The sequence below is a fragment of the Malurus melanocephalus genome, unplaced genomic scaffold (genome assembly GCF_030028575.1).
Source record: "Malurus melanocephalus ecotype Western Australia unplaced genomic scaffold, MMel_1.1 scaffold_254, whole genome shotgun sequence".
Classification (NCBI taxonomy): domain Eukaryota; kingdom Metazoa; phylum Chordata; class Aves; order Passeriformes; family Maluridae; genus Malurus; species Malurus melanocephalus.
The window spans coordinates 1010595-1029657 of NW_026623486.1; the positions used below are offsets into that span (position 1 = coordinate 1010595).

The 19063-nt window shown below is 40.8% G+C and overlaps 1 protein-coding gene across 2 annotated transcripts in view; it reads left to right on the top strand.

Moving 5' to 3' along the window:
• The first annotated feature begins 4147 nt into the window (after positions 1 to 4147).
• Positions 4148 to 19063, top strand: part of MYLK3 (myosin light chain kinase 3) — a 35912-nt gene continuing 20996 nt past the window's right edge. Inside the window, exons 1-2 of one of the 2 annotated variants that reach the window (XM_057375678.1) lie at positions 4148 to 5970; positions 8168 to 8291. In XM_057375678.1, coding sequence (XP_057231661.1) covers positions 8283 to 8291 — 9 coding nt within the window. In that variant the 5' untranslated portion in view covers positions 4148 to 5970; positions 8168 to 8282. Of the gene's footprint in view, positions 5971 to 8009; positions 8292 to 19063 lie in introns of those variants that run through there. The other variant, XM_057375677.1, reaches the window with a different exon arrangement.

Sequence of the window (19063 nt, forward strand, 5' to 3'; positions counted from 1 at the left end):
TAGGTTTTGGGGTGTTTTAGAGTGAAACACTGATCTGGTAGGCTGTTGGCAGCACTGTGTCTGTTCTTGTATCTTGGACTGTACTAGCAAGGATGCTTAGTATCTTATTGCGTAACAGGTCATGGTGCTTGACTTCTGATACCCTCTAAGGWATTGAGAACCTATGAATAAATAGTGTAACCAGAAAGGTGCATTAAACCACAGTTTAGGCCCTATTCGTGTTGTTGAACATGTTTAGGTGTGTTATGTCTGGGTGCATCTCTGCAAGTAGCTTTGGACTGGGAGTGTGCGTTCGAAGCAAGTCTCATGGTACTCTGTACTTCCAGTGCCTAGATTTGCATCATGGTGTTGGGGAACAGGCTAGAAATTACTTTTACAGAAAAATGGAAGATTCTTCAGCTSTCAGTGGTTGTTTGGTCTGCAGGACCAGGACTACCTGTAGCAGGTGTTGGGCCTTCAGTACCAACTGTTTCACTACACAGATCTCCTCTTGTGCTCACTTCTTGCTAATTATGGAAATACAGCAGAGCCAGTGTTAACAACCAACGCTTTCAGGTGAGTCTAAAAGCAATTTGTCCTTTGAAGTATTAATGGTGTGGTCAATTTTTTTTTTTTGGTAGGCTTCTGTTTTGTTTCATGGTTCAGTCTGGCAATCTCTAGCAAATCTTAACTGTAGCATTCCAAGGTTTTGCTTTCCCCAGTTCTTTGCCTATCCTTTATGAAGGTTTCCACTTTGGCACCAGTAATGGTAGGACTGCTCTAATAAATAATAGAATTTTTTTCCCTCTTTCTTGAGGCTATCACTTTCAAAATTCACTGTTAGTTACAGAATACTATGTCTGGCTGCCCCAAAGTTATATTGCTTAAGCAGTTTTTTCTGTCGAGATGAAGATGATGAATTTTTCTGCATTATGGCAGATCAGATACTGCATGATTACTACAAATGTGAGTTCATAATACTGAAAATGTCTGTGGATCAATGCACTCAAGTGTTTGTTTTTTTTTTTTTTTTTTGCTTCACTTACTTTAAAAAGGGTTTCTGGCAGTTGCCAGCTGTTTGTTGGGATGTGCCATCTAAGTAAGAAGCAAGGAATTGATTATGCAGGGGGCAGTGAAAATGGATAAATCTCTATTTCCTTTTTTTTCTGCAGAATTAAACCTAAACCTGCTTTCACCAAATTTGTTTAATTTCAAGCCCAGAACATGGTTCACATGAATCATTTGGTGTCATCTTGCAGCATTTCCTCAGGAAAAGGTCAGGAGCCTCTTACTCATCTTTCCCTCACTCCCCTCCATAAGCTGCTTTTCTTGGTGCTTCTTAACTTTGTATGCCAAACCTGAGCTGTATCTCAGTTTACTGCCTTTGGTCTCCTACTGTGTAGTATTTCTCTCAGTCATAACTTACTAATTTTGTTAATAAGAGTTAAGAAATAAATACTGTTTTTAATCCTGGACATCACTGAGGACCACAAAATGCTGTTAAGAACAGTGACTGTTCCATGTACCAGGAGTACAAATATTAATAGCCTGGCAGTTTACCAAGCTGCAGTGGTTTCTGTTTTGTCTTGTAACAAACAACTTATGRATATTTAATGGAAAATATCATGTTAATAAAGAGAATCTTCAGACTGAGGTTAGAATTGCTTTATTTGGAGAAGTTGTGGAGCAAAAYGTGTGTTTGTGTRTGTGTGTGAGGCCATGTGAGCAGGTGGAGAGATATGTGGTTGGAGTCTCTGCTGTGAGGGTACTCTGGGTGCCAGCTCCTAATTCTCAGCAACACCAAAGTGTTTCAGAGTCAGAGAACTTGCTGGAGCAAGAGGTGACCCAGGAGTTCCAGTTTTCTGTAAAACGAACAAATTATTTTACTGGCACAGCAGTCTGTAGTGTACTTGAAAGTAATGTTTATTGGCGGAGTTGACTTCTTTGGCAAATAAAAAATTTTGATATGTTAAAGGACACAGTTTTAAGGAATGGCATACAGTTTATTAACAGCAGAGTTYTGTTCAGGAACCTTTAGATCTAGATTTGTCATAAACTGCGTAACAGTACAGTAGGTATTAAATCTATTTGGGAAACCACGTACAATGTCCTGGAGGTGGTACAGGTTTTGTCTTGAACACRAAGTAGAGTCAGAGAGAAGGCATGACTGTAAGAAACTGCAAAAGGACAGCTGTCTGCTTTGCATGAGCCTCTCAGCTGGGGACTGTTAAAACTGTGAAGTGTTGGAGTRTGACCTCAGGTGAATGAAGTTAGAAGAAGGCTCAATTTGTTTAAGTTCACCAGAGAACTGTAGACTGAGGCTTAAGGTRTAAGTGCCTTTTGTTGTAGCTTTCTGAAACAGTTCAGGATAAATATTGCTTCCTGTCATAAAAATAACAAAATAACAAAGCTCTCCATTCTTTAAGACAGAGCAATTCCAAGTTAGGAAATGCTTAGGACAGAGATTGAGTCTTGGCCAAGTACTGATTCASAGCCTGATCCTGAGGTAGTTCTACCTCTGATTWTATTGACAAATTTGCAATTTAAAGRAAAAMAAAAAGTTTTTTATTTGGTTTCTTAAGTAGAATTCCCTACCAAACTGTGTGGACAAATCTGTTTTAAGATTAGTAGATGAGCACTGGAATTTACTGATAGGGTTTTTTAATAATGGCAGATCTTGGCATCCAGTGCAAGGTTTTCAAAAAGGCACTTTTGAAACACACTTTTTATTTAACTGAATGATTACAATTATTATTTCTRACACTTACATAGAGGAATGTTTTGAAAATAGTACCTCAAAGCAGTGTATAGTGGACTGAGTGAAAATTGAGCAAGAAGCCTAATTTAGATGAATACTGATAGCTGCTTTCTGAAATACAGCCTGATATTCTGATAGGGAATAGTGTCCTGCAGCATTGGGATTACTCATGAGTCTGGTCATGTCGAGATCTATTTTGCTTTCATTGTTGCTCACACCCATTTTAAGAAGATTGGGAGTCTCATCCAAAATATTTAGCTTACATTTCTTGACGCTGACCAAATTCCAAACTTGGCAGCTGTGGTGCTGTTGCTTACAACAGTGGCAGTGCTGGCTCTRGCACACAGTTACTTAGCAACAGGGAAGCTCACGTTTGCTTACAGCTCATGCGTGTGCATCTAAATGTAGTTCTGGAAAAAAATAAAAGGTTAAAGGAGTTTGGAAAGGGAATCAGATACTTGAACAATTCATGCTGTTCAGTGGTTGAGACTGATGGCAATAGTACATAGGAAAATGARTCTCAAAATATTTTGTCTTTTAAAATCTTTATTAGCCTATTAATGTGTTGCAAGAACTTGAAATGCAAATGAGCAGAACCCTACTCCTGTCAACTACAGAAAGATCGAAAATAAAAATACAGCAAATGGTAAAGAGCAGGGGACATGTTCTATTTTGAATGCCTGTGTCACAAATGCATTCCTTGGAAACAAGAACAAGAATTCATTATTTGAACACTGGGAATCTGAGAAAGTCATAAAAATTATGTTTTGTGAGACTAACAGATGGGTTGAGATTATATTAGATTAATTACTTCTGATTGTTGATGGCTGCTTGTCAGCTTACCAGTGCTTTTTCTTGCTGATCAAGCTGTGATATCTTAATGGGTTTTTGACAGCTTGCACTCTGTGACTGCAGTAATATGCAAAAGCACAATGACTTAAAAGGCCACTGTCAAACTGTTACTGTATTATGATTACTGTAATCTCAATTTCTGGGGTTTCAGGCATGCAGTTTTCCTTATTAGCCAGCATTGGAACTGCAGTGGGGTTTCCTTATATAGCAAAGGCAGGAAGGTGATTGTGGCTCGCTCCAGACATGAGGGGGAGGCAGGGACCAGAGAGAGCAAGCCAGGAATGGAGAGGGTAGGGAAAAGACGAGCTGGACTTGGCTAGAGGATGGAGAAAGGTCTGATGATGGGAATTAATAATCCCATCGTGTATGTTCAGGCAGTTTGGGAGAGTGACGTGGACACCTTCTGTGGGATATCACTGTGAAGGAAGCACTGCATTGTTTCAGCTCTTGGGAGCTGGGAGGAGGAGCAGGGCAGTTTGGAGAACAAGGACAGTGACTGGAGAGRTGCTGCATTTTTTTATAGAGGAGTAAGGATACTGCTACTCCGTTTCCAGAATTGAGCAGTTCCTTTATACCTAGAAACTGAGTGGTTTGAGAAAGGAATTCTCCAGAGGCTGTGTTCTTTTGTTCCTGTGTTTGTTCTTCCCCATCTGTATCCTTAGGTGTGAGTTTACTGGGCTTTTCAATCGGAAACAGATTCAGACATGATATGGAAGGTGAACAAGATCCCACCACCACTGGGAGTGGGATTGAGTGTTAATCCTTGTTTTTCAGAACTGAGTCAAAATGGGGAAACATCTTGTGAAGAAGGTTTTTGAGGGCTAGAATGAACCTAGTTAGGGGACACTGATTTAAAGATAGGGGGAAAACGTTGTCAGTCCAGGCTGCCAAAGTTAAAATACAGCTGAARTATTTACCCTTGAATTTGAAATTCATTAAAGAAGATTCTTTAATTCTGATCTCCAYATGTATATTCATGTGCTGCATGTGTACTTTATGGGGCTTACTCACAGAAATTATGTCTCTAGTTAGGGACCMTTAAATGAGAGATAATTACCAACTCTGTGACTGTCTTAGAGTGGGCAAGAGGATATGTGATAATTAATGATAGTGCATCTGCAGAGTAGGAGCTATGATAGATAAAAATCTATCATCCCATACAAGTGACTGCCTACTCATCCCATGCTGGGAAATGTGCCTGGTCTGCTCCTCTCCCTGCTGAGGGCTTTTTAGAAGGCAAGTAGAAGCATGATGTCAAATACTTTTGGTTCCAGTTACCTCCACATTTTAAACAAACAGACTGTTAACTAATAGGATGAAATCTGTGCTACAGCTGTGCCACAGCTACCTTGCCTTTTACCTTATATTTTGTAAAGATAAAATGAGAAAAGTTTGTCTTTCCTTTTGCTTTTGCTGTTCATTCTTTCACCAGTGGCGACTAGAAGGGTACAGGTGCTGACTGCCTCTCGGGTTGACCTGTGTAACAAGTCAGTGTTTCACAGAAGGAAGACACTGCTACCCAAAAATTGGACCTCATCCAGAGACARCTTCAATCTCTTCTCCTTTGGGCCTTTTTTCTGACCATCAAAGCAGAGTTGCTGTGTAATGTGGTAGCTCTCAAAGCGAAATCATCTATATCACCTACCAGTGTTTGCCAGGAGACAAAGTACATATTGAGTCATTTTGTCTCTTAATTTGGTTTCTTTATGGTGGTTGTAGCTATTTTCAAGTCTTCCCTTGGTAAGTTGCCTTTTGTGAGTTTACTGAGCTGTAGATATTATATTCACTCACTTTGGCTGCTGGAACAAAAGCAGAATAATGAAAGAATTATAATTTGCTGGCAGTTATATTTGTGCTTTGCAGGCAGAATTCATTGTAGTGCAACTCTTTGTGGGTTAATGAAGTTAAAGCAAAGCTTTATATAGTATTCTTTTAAACAAAAGCAGCCTGCCTAAAGCTGTCTCTGCTAGTGTTTTCCTTCTGCAACAATTAGAGTGAATGCTGCTGGTTTAAAAATGGAATATAATTTGAGGCTTCTAGCCTTGGTCATGAGTCCTTGTATAACTGAAGTTTAAAATATAAAATKAATATTAATGAGGTGGGGAGGCTTGTCCTTTAATACTAATCCATTGTGAGTGGAGCAGCTCYAGAGACGAGCTGATACTGGCACAGAGACAACCAGCAGTTGACTGCTCTTTGAAAATGCCTCATCAGTCAAAGTCTTCACAGGCTCCTGAATTCTTGTCCTGATCAGATACAGAARGGCACCTGAACATTTCTGGTATCCCTGCCTGCTGATTCTGTGTGCATTTTCCTGGGGACATTCCTGTATGCTGGCTTTCAGCTGTRGCTTGTTGCATGGATGGAAGCGTAATGAAAGGGTAAGTTATCAGTAGGGTTTGGAAGTGCCTTTGGGAGAGAATTGTGGACCTTTAGTTTCATGTTGAGGGCATAGTCATGGTGACTTAAGCCAGGTCACATCAGTGTTAGTAGCTCCCTGCCCCTGATTATTAATGACAAAAAGGTTCCAAAATACTTAAGTGATTGTGTAAGTCTTAAGTTTGTGTARAAGAAATATGCCAAGTCACTGAAGCTTCTCCTCATTTTCATGAAGGAAGATACTTTGTATTAGCCATTACTTCTAAGGAATGTTGTTTAGATTACAAACTCCCTAAAAATTGGATGTTTGTGGACCAGTGCACCTCCTCCTAGTTCATGGATTATGATGCTGGGAAATGAGAGATGGCACCTCAAAAATGCTGAGCCCCTTCATTTTACTCTGTATCTAGTGTGGGAGTTGGCAAATCTGTCAGCAGCTGTCTGGGGAAGCCAGGTATAATAACCTCTTTACTTCTTCCTTTTTCTTGGTCTGTGCTCCATATGCTGCTAACTTGTCTTAGTTTTAGAGTGGAGTTTTGCAGTTTAAGTGTAGCAGATTATRGAAAAACTCCCTTAAAAGCTGAAGCACTAACTTCAATCTTAATTTCCTTTGTTGGATGTTACRTGCATGATTTTTGGTAAAGTTCTGCATTTATTCTATAAGTAAATGGTGTCTTGTGGCACCTACAAAGCCTGTGCTCAGTGATCGTTTTCCTTGCCTCTAGTTGATAGTATGTCAGGGCAAGGCACCACACTCTGTATTTCCTTATATGTAAAATCTGTTAGACTTCAGGCAGGTACTAAAGAAAACATAGTCCTGTATCCTGTCACAGCAATATGTTCAACTTTGTGAAAAGTGAAATATTTCCTTGTTGTGGGTTGAAAGTTACGTAGTTGCTACTAATTTGTTGCCTTTAATACAGAATCACACAGTCCAGAACTTACATTGTGAGACTGGAATTTATACTGGGGGAGAGAGAAGCTCCAAATTACTTATTTCTCAGAACCCAAATGGAGAAAAAGCCATCCGTGAAAGTCATCATAATAATTATATCCTTAATATTAATTGATGCAAATACTTCAGGAAGGTGTTGTTTTACACTACGGTTCTGTATTTAGATCTGCTAATGGAAGGTCGCAGGCTGAGCATTGCTCGTTCCCGAGTTCTTGCCAAAGTTTCTAAAGGATTCTCATTGTCATGCAAGCTTTCCCCCATGGCACGGTGCTTGCATGCTGTACATGCCTCTGCTGCCACATTAAGTAATAGTGTCTCTTTACTAAATCTAGAGTAACTGCATGGTTATTTGTGCTATTGGAATAAGTCACAAATATATAAAACTACTCCTTTCCTTCCCCTGAATCTAGGGTCATTGTTAAGCCCTGCACCTCTTGAGCAGCTCTGATACTTGTTTTTTTCTTAAGTACTTGAATGGGCGTCTTTAATTCACACAGTTACTTTTAGTAAAAAAGCTGAAGGCCATGTTCAAGAGCTTGATGCCCATGTGGATGGTCTCCCGTTCCACTAAGAGTGGCTGGGTGGTGTTCCCAGTGCCAGCAATGCTGCTCCAGGTGCTGCCATAAGGCCGACAGCATCTGTGCCCTGTCCATGTGGAATGGTTCAGCAGTGGCAGGGCTTTCAGCTCAGGGCACCAGKATTCCTGTGCCACTGCGTACACCAAGCGCATGTGTCTTAAAAATTTTGGCAGTTTTGACCTAAAATGTATGTTCTGGTTTTGCCCTTTAAAAGATTCTAAAGCTGTGAAAATATTCCATGATCTAGGAAAGGTTTAACTCCATTTTACAGGTGGGAAAGCCAAGACACAGAGATGGAGTTAGGAATTATGTAGAGATCTGGCATTTGAGGCTGGTCTCACATTTCTGGAGATSTAAGTCCAGCATCTGAGGCAGCCTCAGGTTGTCTATATCCCTTTAGCATGATGTTACACTATTAACCTCTTGGTAGAGCTGTYTTGCCTCTATGAGCTGTGCTCAAGCCATCCTGTACCTCAGGCAACCCCTGTTCACCTTTTTTTTTTTTTAATAGCTTGAAAAGCATTTTCTGCCAGGCTGTAAAAAACACTGTTGTCGCAGCACAGCAAGCATGGCCATCTCCTCCCTGRCTTTTGCCATTCAAGAGTTTCTCACTCACATTTTCTGGTTTTGTCTGTACTTATGTTGGTCTCATTTTGTTTTTAACAGCATATTTGTTATCTTGCTGTACAAACCCAGCTGGAAATACAACACTTGTTTTTGCTGTGAGAGGGGCAGCCAGCTCTGTACCCACACCTCTGGACCTGACATCTCTTAGATCATAATGATAAAGGTACAGTGTCTTATCTCCATTGCTCTCTTGATTGTTTCAGAGGAGAGTGCATGTGCACCCATCCTGTGGTAAAACACACTTGTGGTGTGATTGAAGCAGTGAAGAGGTGRTCCATGCCAGGCCCTGGTACTCATCCTGAGGTGCTTGTCCACCAAAGGCAGGTCCATAGTGAGAGGCTGTCATTTTGTGTACCCGTGCTGATGGATTCACCTTAATGTTAGATCATTTGAAGCTTGTAGTCAGAGAATTCTATTACAGCTTGTTGGCTGAATGGGAAAGGAAGGCACAGATTCAAACTGAGAGCAGATTTGCTTCTGCTTCTCCAGAACTAATTTCCTTCTTAGGTCATCCAGCATCTTGATGTCTGTTCTCTTTGTATATTTGTCCTCCATGAACACCAACTTAGAAGTAARACCTCTATTTTTCAAAAATGTATCTTACATAGGGCAAAGTATAAAGGAATTMATCAGCTGAGGACCAAATGGACAAGGAACATCATTTGGGTGCAATATGGCTGTATTTTTAACTGTGTTGGCAGGAAAAAAAAAAAAAAGATCCTATATCTAGGGGTTCACAAATATGCCAACATGGACTTCATGGCAATACAAACTTGTGCAAGSAAGTAAGGTACTTCACAGACTGAAGTGAATGACTCTGTGCATGGCRTCAGATGTAGAAACAATGCTTAAGGCATAAACAAGTATGGGAATTCTGATGGAGGATGAACCCTCCTGAAGAGTCCTTTTGTGTCCATTCATTGTTCCTTCCATTCCTTTACTTAAGAAATTGGAAATACAAGAAATTTCCACTTGTGTAATAYTTGTGTTGTGTTGAAGCCAATATGCTGCAGCAGTTCTCAGTGTCACTGAAAAATAGAACAGCACTTGGATAAATGACAGTCTTGTCACTGCATGGCTGGAGCCAACGTGCTGTCCTTAAGTCACAGCTAAAGCAAAGTAAAATTGGATGAAAATCAGCAAAGGAACAAAGAAATTGAAAAAGGGACTGTTCAGTGACTCCAGAGGTCTGGCTGTCATCTTGTATTGTTTCCGTGCCCTRGAGTATCTGTTATCGGTGATTCAGGAAGTGAACTGCTGGGATATGGATAGAAYTTAGTGCTGCTGATAAGGCAGTGAAATGATTGAAATGCCTGGTGTAGTGTCAGATAAGATGAAATGCCTGGTTTATCACACAAGCAGAATTCTAGCAAGATCCAGGGAGGCTGTGCAGCTTTATTCAGTTAAAGGCTGCAGGCTACCAGGGTGACCACCATACAAGCCAAASAGAATGGGAACTTTATATCAAGAATCTGCCCTGCACAGATCCCTACGTTTGAGCATGGGAGGATTTTGTGTTTCTGATTACATAAAGAGATTTACGGTAAGGGGACTCCTTAGTGCTTTGTTGTGAGCCTGGTTTGGAAGTGAAAACTTTCTGGATGGTACAGAATTGGTTTCTGTGCCTTTTATAAAGTGTTGTGTGTGTTTGACATTCTTGGCCAGGTTGTGTGGTCTGTTGGCTTGCAAAACACCTGCCAGCGTCAAGGAGGTGTTTCTGAAATGATGACTGCAGGCTTTGCCTTCGTAAATAAATTTACTTTTCATGGGAGTCTTTGCACATTAAAACTTTTATTCTGATTGGAATATTTGTTATATTGGCTGGCAGACTGACATTCAAGTTATGGGGTGATTGGTTGTTAAAGCTTTTTGCTTCAGTTGTCATATGGCTGTGAGTTTTGAGGCAATGTCTGTCAGGTGGGCTGACACTGAGGTGGTTCAATGAGCAGCCAAGTTCTGCATGAGCCCATTTGACCTGTGGTAAAAGCAGTGCAATCACCTTGAGCTGTGGGCACACAGTGCCTCAAAGAGTGCTCTGGGGTAGTCCTTGAAAGCTGTGAGATCAAAACCCCACTGTGCAAAGGTCTGAGGGARCAAAGCAAAACAGAGCTGTCTCCAAAGCTGAGCCACTGATGGACACAGCACAAACGCTGTAAGAGCAGAGAAACCTAGAGACGCCACTGGTGCAAGAGAGAATGGGAATCTGCTTTTCTACCTTTGTAAGCTACTCATTAAAACCTTACCTGTGAAGTTAAGTTTTAATTGCTACTGTGGTAGGAAGTCTAGGAAAATACTTGTTTTCAGCAGTTTGTTTGCATTTACCTGCTTTTTGTGCTGCTGAAAGGATCAGTAACAGAAAATGTACTTAGGCAACTTAAAAAAGAATGTCATGTCCATACAGTAATTTTCAAGAAATTAAAAGAATAATAATAATTGTGGGAGTTGCATTTTAAGTTTGAATAAATCAGATTGTTGTGGATTTTAAAAATGTTCTCTTTCAAAATTTTGAAGAAAGGATTTTCTCATGTCTTTTGTTTGATAGTAGCTGTAATAAGTTTTCTTAAAGAGCTTGTATTTGTAATCATCTTTGTTTTTTAAAGAGCCCGTGGGGTAAATGAACTAAATCAACAGCAATAAACCAAATTTTGGCTCAGTTGAAGAAAATGACAGAATTTTTACTGATTTCAATAAGTAGGATATTGTTCCAAAGTCTTAAATTGCTCTGATGTAATGACATGTAGTGAATTTAATAGACGAGTAAAATATGGGGGGTTTTTTGGTTATCATATATTACATAAGGAACGGAATGGCTCAGAAGACCAGACACATTTCATATCCCAGTGACTGCATCTTTTGTTGTCCATTAATGGCAACATAGCAGAAAAACATTTTGGTCTATTAATTTGAATATACAACTCAACTGTTCTTCATGTTGAAGAGATAATGATGTGTTTGAATTGTTTGTGTTCAGCTTTTTGTAAAAGGTAATAAACAGCCTGAAATCCATGCAATTTTCTCATGCTTTTTTCTGAATGAGTGCAAATGAGAGGTAGTTTCCGAAGGACTACAGAAGGTGGCCTTAGAACCATAAAAACAAATGAGCCTGKTTTTTTTTGACTAATCATGTCTCGGGGGAAATAAGTCAGTCCTGCAGTTATCTGTCTCCATGGCATTCTGTGGCTTGGCTCTGTGCAGATCAGAGCTAGTGTTTTGCAATGAAGACTATAATGACATTCAGAATATCTTGTTTCTCTGTAATTGATCTGTTGGGTGACTGAGTGATTCCTTCATATTCATTACTTCAATTTCCTTTTMTGTAAAATTAGTGATAATGGTGCTTGTCTTCTGAAAACACATTAAGGTCCACAGGTAAAAGTTGTCTTAGATATAGTTTGATTTATTGGTTTTCCTTGTCCTCGGCGCACTAACAATCAAAATCAACTTTGTTTTGGATGTCTTGCATTGCATTACATCACTCTGGCCCATTTACCAAACTCATTATGTTTATCTCTTGGAAGATCATTCTTTGTTTAGTTCACAAAGCCAGTACTCAAATTCATTGCAGAGGGAAGGATGCTTTTGGAGGATGTGACCGTCAGAGAACATACAAGGATGAATAGTTTTGGACCACACGTGCAATTCATAGTAAAGCTGGTGAGAACCACTCTAATCTGTAAGTTTAATATTAATCCTGGTGAGAGCTCTCTTCTCCCAGTGTCAGCCTGGGTTTGAGCGTGTCCCAGCAGGATCTGGTGGGTGTGTCTATGGTTCTGAAGTCAGTGGCTGCAGGGGGAACCTATTGTTTGCACGTTTGTGGGCTGGAGTCTCCTGGTGCAGTATTTGGGGATCTGCCTGCTGCTGCTCAGAATGGCTGTCTGAGCTGACTGGGCTGTTGTGGAAGGACTCACAGCCCCAGGGAGTTCTGCAAACAGTGCCCTGAGTGTGTTTACAAATTGCTTGSAAATCTGTTATTGCCAGAGGTACAGTGGACAGAGGAGTGTTGGTGTTCAAGTAATAAGATGAGGCATTTTTTTTCTCAGAAATTAATTGGACTCTTGAAGGCAGTGATAGGAGTGTTCTAACATGTATCTGAAGATCAAGTCACCTGCACTTCCTTCAGGCTTTTTCTTTCTGGAGCTGAACAGCTTTGATGTTCACCTACATGAATCCTTTTAACCTTGGTGGTGCCTCTGTCTTTCTTCTAGTGATTTGCTGGACCTGACTTATTTTAGGACACAGCCACTTAATGAGAAATTTGAAGTTACCTAGTCATTCACATAAGTTAATCCTGATTCTCCTCTCCTCATTCCTGTTTGTGGCTTGGGGTGTGCACTCCACTCTGGGGGGGGGGTGGTTGAGGGGCAGGGGGGGCTGACATCTTGCTGCTTTTGCCACTCTGAAGTTTTTTTCTGAGTCCTGTATAGAGTTACTTGGAGCTCCTCAGATACTGTTGGTTCTTGAAATCTTGAACTTCRTGTGATTGTTTTTGAATGTCTTGCACTGTGCAACAGTTCTTTGCTTTAATCTGTTTAAACTCCCATTTTGTGCAGTTGATGCTTGGACTGCAGAGCTGCTGATGGAGATCAGRCCTTGGCACGTGCAGTTCAGGCTCCTGTTTACCTGGGGAGTGACTCCTCTCCTCAGCAGAGCAGCTCTGGGATGCAGGCTCTGGACAGTCCATGTACTGCAGGCCCCAAACTGCCCTCCTGGGGTCCAGAGTTGTGGCAGGCTGTGTGCTCACTGCTGTGGAGGGCTCACATTCAGGCACACAGGCTGACAGAAATGGATGGAAGTAGGAAGCCATTCCAAAGGATTGGGATTTTTAGAAAAATACATGATTGAAAAATTTCTGAGCATCTCATTTGTTGACACTGTCTCCCCAGGCTTTGTGGGAACTCAAGAGGAAGATGGCATGTGCTCCAATTTAAATTTTGCTCCAGTGTATAGTGGTCTGCAGTCTAAATATATTCTATTGAGTATCCTTTCAGACAGTTCATATCCCAGAAACTAAAGTWGTAAACTATATATAGTCTCTGACATTACAAACCAGGTTTGTTTTCACCTTCTCCATGGCTGAATTGAGATAGCAGGAGCTAACAGGCCCTCCTGCTGTTGTCTTTTATATTTGTGGCTCACCTTTCACTCTCTCATTTGTGTCCTTGTTTTGTTGTTCATGCTTGAGCAGTACATGTGCTTTCGTACTCAACCAACTTAGGCATACTTCTGGTTTCGGGTCCTGAGTGCTTCCTTTCAGAGACCCAATTCCTTCCACCATTGTCATTGCAAGTTCACTGGTATTGTATGGGGCCTGGTAGAGTTAAAAAGAAATGCCCTTTTTCTATAAATAACTCTGTTCTGGATGTTTTCTTGGGTTCCTGCTCCCAGTTTCAGCTGAAGCCCAGTGTAGGAARCTTCAGGGCTCTGGTTAATTCTCAGCACCTCTTTAGGAATCAGCACAGCTTGAATTGCATCTTCCTTGATCTGTCTTKCTGTAAAAAGAAAAGAGTTTGCTACATCTTTGTACAGATGACTGCCTGACTTTCTTGTTTCTGGGTCTGCTTTATGCAGAATTATCAGTTTTTGTGCCAGAAAACAGAGGCACAGGCTACCAAATGGCTGTGGGTCATCCCACTGCAGGAGGCAGTGGTCACCATGGCCACCAGGGATGGCTTGTCTTGATGAGGTAGGTCATTGGTGAGCTGTCAGTCATTGCTGTGGGCCACTGGAACATATTTTGGGGCACTTTCATCTGTGTTATGGTCAGTGCAGAACCCCCTCTTCACTGGATTCAGTTTAGACAAACTTGGYTGGAATTTTCCTGTCACTCCTTTTGTGGCAGAACGAGACCAAGAGCCCCCTGTGTTTCACCATTTTCAGGACTGTGTGTAGGGACTCTTTCCAGCTGCAACTTGATTTCTTCTCTGCACAATATTTCTGCAGTCATTCCCAGMATCCAGCCCCATGTTTTAACTACTCTTCTAATTTCTTACACCAAGAAGAACTTGATGTGCTGTTACTGGATTTCTGGCTGGCACTGTCCTACTACCCATTAATAATAAATACTCCTGGTATTAACTAATAAAAAATCCAAACCATTTATATCCTGGATCCTTTATCAGCACCGTTATTTGCTTGCTTTCCTCTGAGTGATTTTGTCTTTATGGTGCCAGGTCTTGGGGCTGTTTTTGTAGTCCAGCACTGCTATCAATGTATCTGCATTTGCACTACAGCTGTCTCTGCAGTGCAGCTGGAGATTAATTYGTCACTGATCTAATAGCAGTATTCTAAAATCCATGATTTATTAGTTTTAATTCAGGAGCCTTCTATGAGTGCAGAGAAATGTCTGTGTGGTTGAGGAAAATTAATAGTCTGGAGTCTGTTGACTGCTGATTTAAGGTAGCAAGGTGGTTCAGAAGCAAAACTTCCYGAGTCCTGATAGAAGCCTTGCAGAGAAGCACTAGGGGGTGCTTAGTGTTTTGGGAGTGGAAATTGGCTGTACCAAATGTGCTCTGGATTTCTGTTTTTACCAGATATTTCTACTGAGATACTAACTTCAGGTGGAAAAATGAATCACTGTGCTTGATCATACCCCTGAAGCACTAATTCAAGGCTTCTAATTTACACCCAATTGTTCTTAGGCTATCTGTTTTAGTGAGATAAACTTTTAAAATTGCCTTCTCATTCCTTGCTCTGACAAACTTGATTCAAGTTGTTAGTTGCTTTCTGAAATTCCACTGGCTTGTGATATAATGTTCTTTTAGGCAAGCTTTTCTGTAGATCAYATTCTTTTGTTTGTTTCCTGTATACTTCTTCCAACCTGAGAATGCCATTGTAAGTTTAGCTGATGTTTTTCACATCTGAGATGGATGCTGCAATTCCTCTGCTTTTTACCAGATATTGAAACATTCATCCAAAGGAGAGCAAGGGGCTTCTGTGAGCTTTTGATTRCTGAGAAGAGCTTGCAAAACAACTGGTTTTTGTACACAAACTCTTTTATTCTGTATCTTTTTCAAAGCAGGTTGTGTTGAGACTAAGCCTGAACTGATGAAGTTATTCCTGTGTTTGTGAATGATGTCAAAAYAAAATATCAGATGTAAATTAGCAGGTGAATACAGCATATAATAGACTTCATTATAGGACAGATAAATATTTACTTGATGTAGAATTTCCTTAACATGGTGTTTGGTTTTTAATCAGGAATAGCAATGTCAAAGAGTTTTTACTTAAAAAAAAATCCCCTCATTGTTAAGTTCTGTAAGGACCATTATTAGCAAAGAGCAGTGAATACAGTRCTTGGTATTTGTTGTACCACAATTGGGAGCTGTCAGGTGAGAGTGAGAGAAAAAATTCATTGACTGAGACTCCAGTTTACACAAGACCCACCACGATGGCAGTAATTAGTTTTGTAAACTCCACCTGGGAAGAGTTTCCAGAGGTGTGTTCCAGTAGCCAAAGGACACTGCAATCCAGTTGGATGGTTTGGGAGGCTGGAGGCTGCCTCTTGCAGGGCTGCTTGTGAACACTTCCTTCACTTAATTCTGCTGCATCCAACATGATTTGAGGTGCTTGTGTGCTTTACCTGTCAAAGACCTAAAGCAACGCAATGTAAAATTGTGCTTGAGGTGATCATACCTTAGTCAGTAACTGTGGGGGGCAGAAGTGGGACAGAATTCTTGCCTTTCAACCTTGGGAATGTAAGTGGAGAAGCAAAGAAWATAGTACAATATGTTGTTGCAACAATTGTCAGTCATGGTGGTGAGAAAGGTGAAGTTGGGGAGGATGGTTACAAATTAATGAGTTGGTACAGCTCTGGGTGGGCATTTTTGTTGTATTTTTTCAGACTYGAAGCTATAAAGATCTGAAGTAGGAAGGGAGCAGAAGTGAAGAAAGCACAGTGCAGTTTGGGGATTTTCATTTTCTCAAACAAAAGCGTGTTGCTGGCAAAGCAGGGGCTTTTCTGAGGGATTTGACTTGAAGCCAGTCAAATTTCAAGTCAGCAAGAACAAYTGTGCTGGTTTTAATGTGTTTTGGAGCAAACTCTGGATTATGTAAGTTTGTTTTTCAGAAAAGTTGACTGTCTAGAAATATCCCTTTCTTATCCAACAGGTGTGTGCCCTATACATGCATCCTGAGAGCCCTATCCTATCACTTCAGTGGCCGGAATTTGCTTTCACTGATTTTGTTCCTGTTGGCATTACTTCACAGCGARGGCTACTCTTCTCTATTGTGACAGATCCCTGCTGACTTAGAATTACTCATACCTGAGCAAACTGCCTTTGACACAAGAGCTTTTGGCAGGTGTCAAGTGGGCTCAGGGTTCTCTGCTGAGCTCCCAGTAGTACTGAGAAAGCATCTTGTAAACAAGAGGCTTCTTGAATCCAAGGRTGGCTTTTATGGCTGACACTTAAAATCAGCAGGCTTTATGAGGAACTGACTGCATTAGTTATAAAATCACTGAAATTCAGAGAAAGCAGAATGAGTAACATGGTTTCTTTGTTCAGTTTCCAGAGGAGAGCTCTTTGTTGGAGGATGTGGAGGAGTGGGAGGGTGAATCCTCACCACTGCACCAGGGAAACRTTCTGTAACCTCTCTTGTGTTCCAAGTTAGTTAAATAGTTTAGTAGCTGCTTAAAAAGAAAATAATTTCAGAGCATGAAAATTCAAAGTWATGCGTTTCTTGATGTAGTTTATGTGAGTAATAGACTTGGTGTKGAGAATGAGCTTTGGGGTCAAGCGAGTGAATGTGGATGGACAACAGGTGTCCTGAGAGCCAAAGCAACCTGGTAGGACTATGGGCAAATGGTAAACAGTGTTATCTAGAAATCCCATCACTTTGATGTAAATGAAATGTCATAATTGATCTGTTCAGCTCTGTCAGCTGCCTGACAGAGATGCATTACAATAGTGCACATGATCTCGGGCTCAGTAACCTATCCTTAGCTCTGCTGCTGCCTTGGAGACTTATCCTTGGATTCAGTTGTCTGCAAAATAATGAAATGGAAGTGGGGGAGGAAGGCAGGACTTGGAAGGGTGTTTCCTAATCTACTGTGTTAACCGTTTTCTCTCATTAAATATATGTAAAAATTGAAAACCAAGTTTCCATAGTGATTGCTAAGGTTGAGTGTTTCTGGCACTACACGACAACTAGTTGTGTTGTGACAGAGACAACACTGAGTTGTATCATGGCAGGGTCACCTGGGGATACCAGCAGTTATCCTTTTATAGGCCGGTGGATTTCAACCAGCAGTGATTTGAGTGATAGATTAAAGGTGGGGTTCTTGGCCTTCTACAGCAGATGTGGTCCAGTTCCAGTTCCTAGCAGGAAACCCAGCCATTGGACTGGATGGATTTATCCAGGCTGTGTGGCATATCCTGCCTTTGGAAATTACTCCTCTGTATGACAGCCAATGCCTCTTTTGCGCTTGCCATTGTGAGAATTGGTCTGTTGCTGCACCATTACCCTATAGATAATAAATTTACCTTTCATGCTGTTCATGAGAAACTAGACTTACTATTTCAAAAACTTCRGTACCCTAGAAAGGTTCAGTAGCCCTTTCATTTGCTGGGGGAAAAGGTAGGAAGTGTATGTTGATGAGATACAGCAATTAGATGTAGATTGAGTAGATTTTCATGGTAATTTGAAAAAGCTGACATCTGTTTTCTAAATACGTAAAAGATATTTGTTAGAAATTTTTTTTGCCTGAGTAGTGTTTATCAGATGTAGCCAGACTGCTCTGAGGGTATTTGCTCTGGTTTTTCCTTTTGTAAGCTCCTGATGTTTTGCCACATAGAGTTCTCCATCTCCTTAGAACTTTGTTGCACTGCAAACTTTTCCCAAAGCCTCTAAGTTGTCTCTTTAACTTTGGCTTTTTATAGGCCATGTAAAAAGTTATTTTTTCATTTACCTATGTATTGTCAGCCATCTCCAATTTTACAATGTTGTTGGAAGCARTGCAACAATCTAATGAGATGATCTGTTTGAGCAGCTGGTTTTAACCTCTGTGACATTTCTTGTTTGGGSTATAAGCCTCTGCTGTCACTTCAGTACATGGTGTAGATTTTTTTTTTTCGTTTTGTTTTCAATCCACCCCATCTTAGAGGGTTTTTTTCTTCCTTTGGTTCAGACATAGAAGGAAGCATCATGACTAAMCTGCTATATGGTGGATTTTCTGTGTTGAATGTGTATTTTTCTCTTGTTTTCTGACATCTGTCTCACAACTGGGAGAGTGTGTGGGGTGTGAGCCAAAGAGGAATAAACTCTTTATTCCCCCTTAGAAAACAGAAGTCTCTTTGGCATCATTGGTTCAAAGTCACTTGTAGCTCTGTTTCTATGGGATTTGTGTTCCTTTTCTCTGCATTCCTGATATATTTGATACCTTGGAGGTGTTTTAAAGGTATCAGAGMAGTTCATTTCAGTTCAGCAGACAGTGGAATCGAGGCAGTTGTCTGCACRCTCCAGATCCCAGTGCTCATTTTTTGTTACCTGTAAGAAATGAGCAGGAACCCACAGGAGACCAGCGGTGATCAGAAACTTCATTCCAGTTCCACCTGACTGTGATGGAGCCTTGTGGGTCACCAGTTTGTTTTGGCAATGCCACCAGGGGTGACTGAGCACGACTCTGCTCTCTGCAGAAGTCCTGAAGCATTCCGTGGTATTTGTTGCTCATACAACATTCTCTGAAATTCAGGTTTTGAAGATGAAGCACAGCATATTGTGGTATCTAATTGCAAAATGTCATTGTAAGCAATAGCTCATCACAGAGAAAAAGTGAGTTTAAGAGGCTGTGGCACTTGTCACAACAGCTGTGTTTCTTTGTGATGTCAGGCATTTTAGGATATTTCCCTTGTTTTTTTGTAACTATTGAAAGGCTTGGGACTGGCAGTGGAAATAAATACCCTCTCCAGGCTGCTCAAGCAAGATCTGGACACTGGGCAC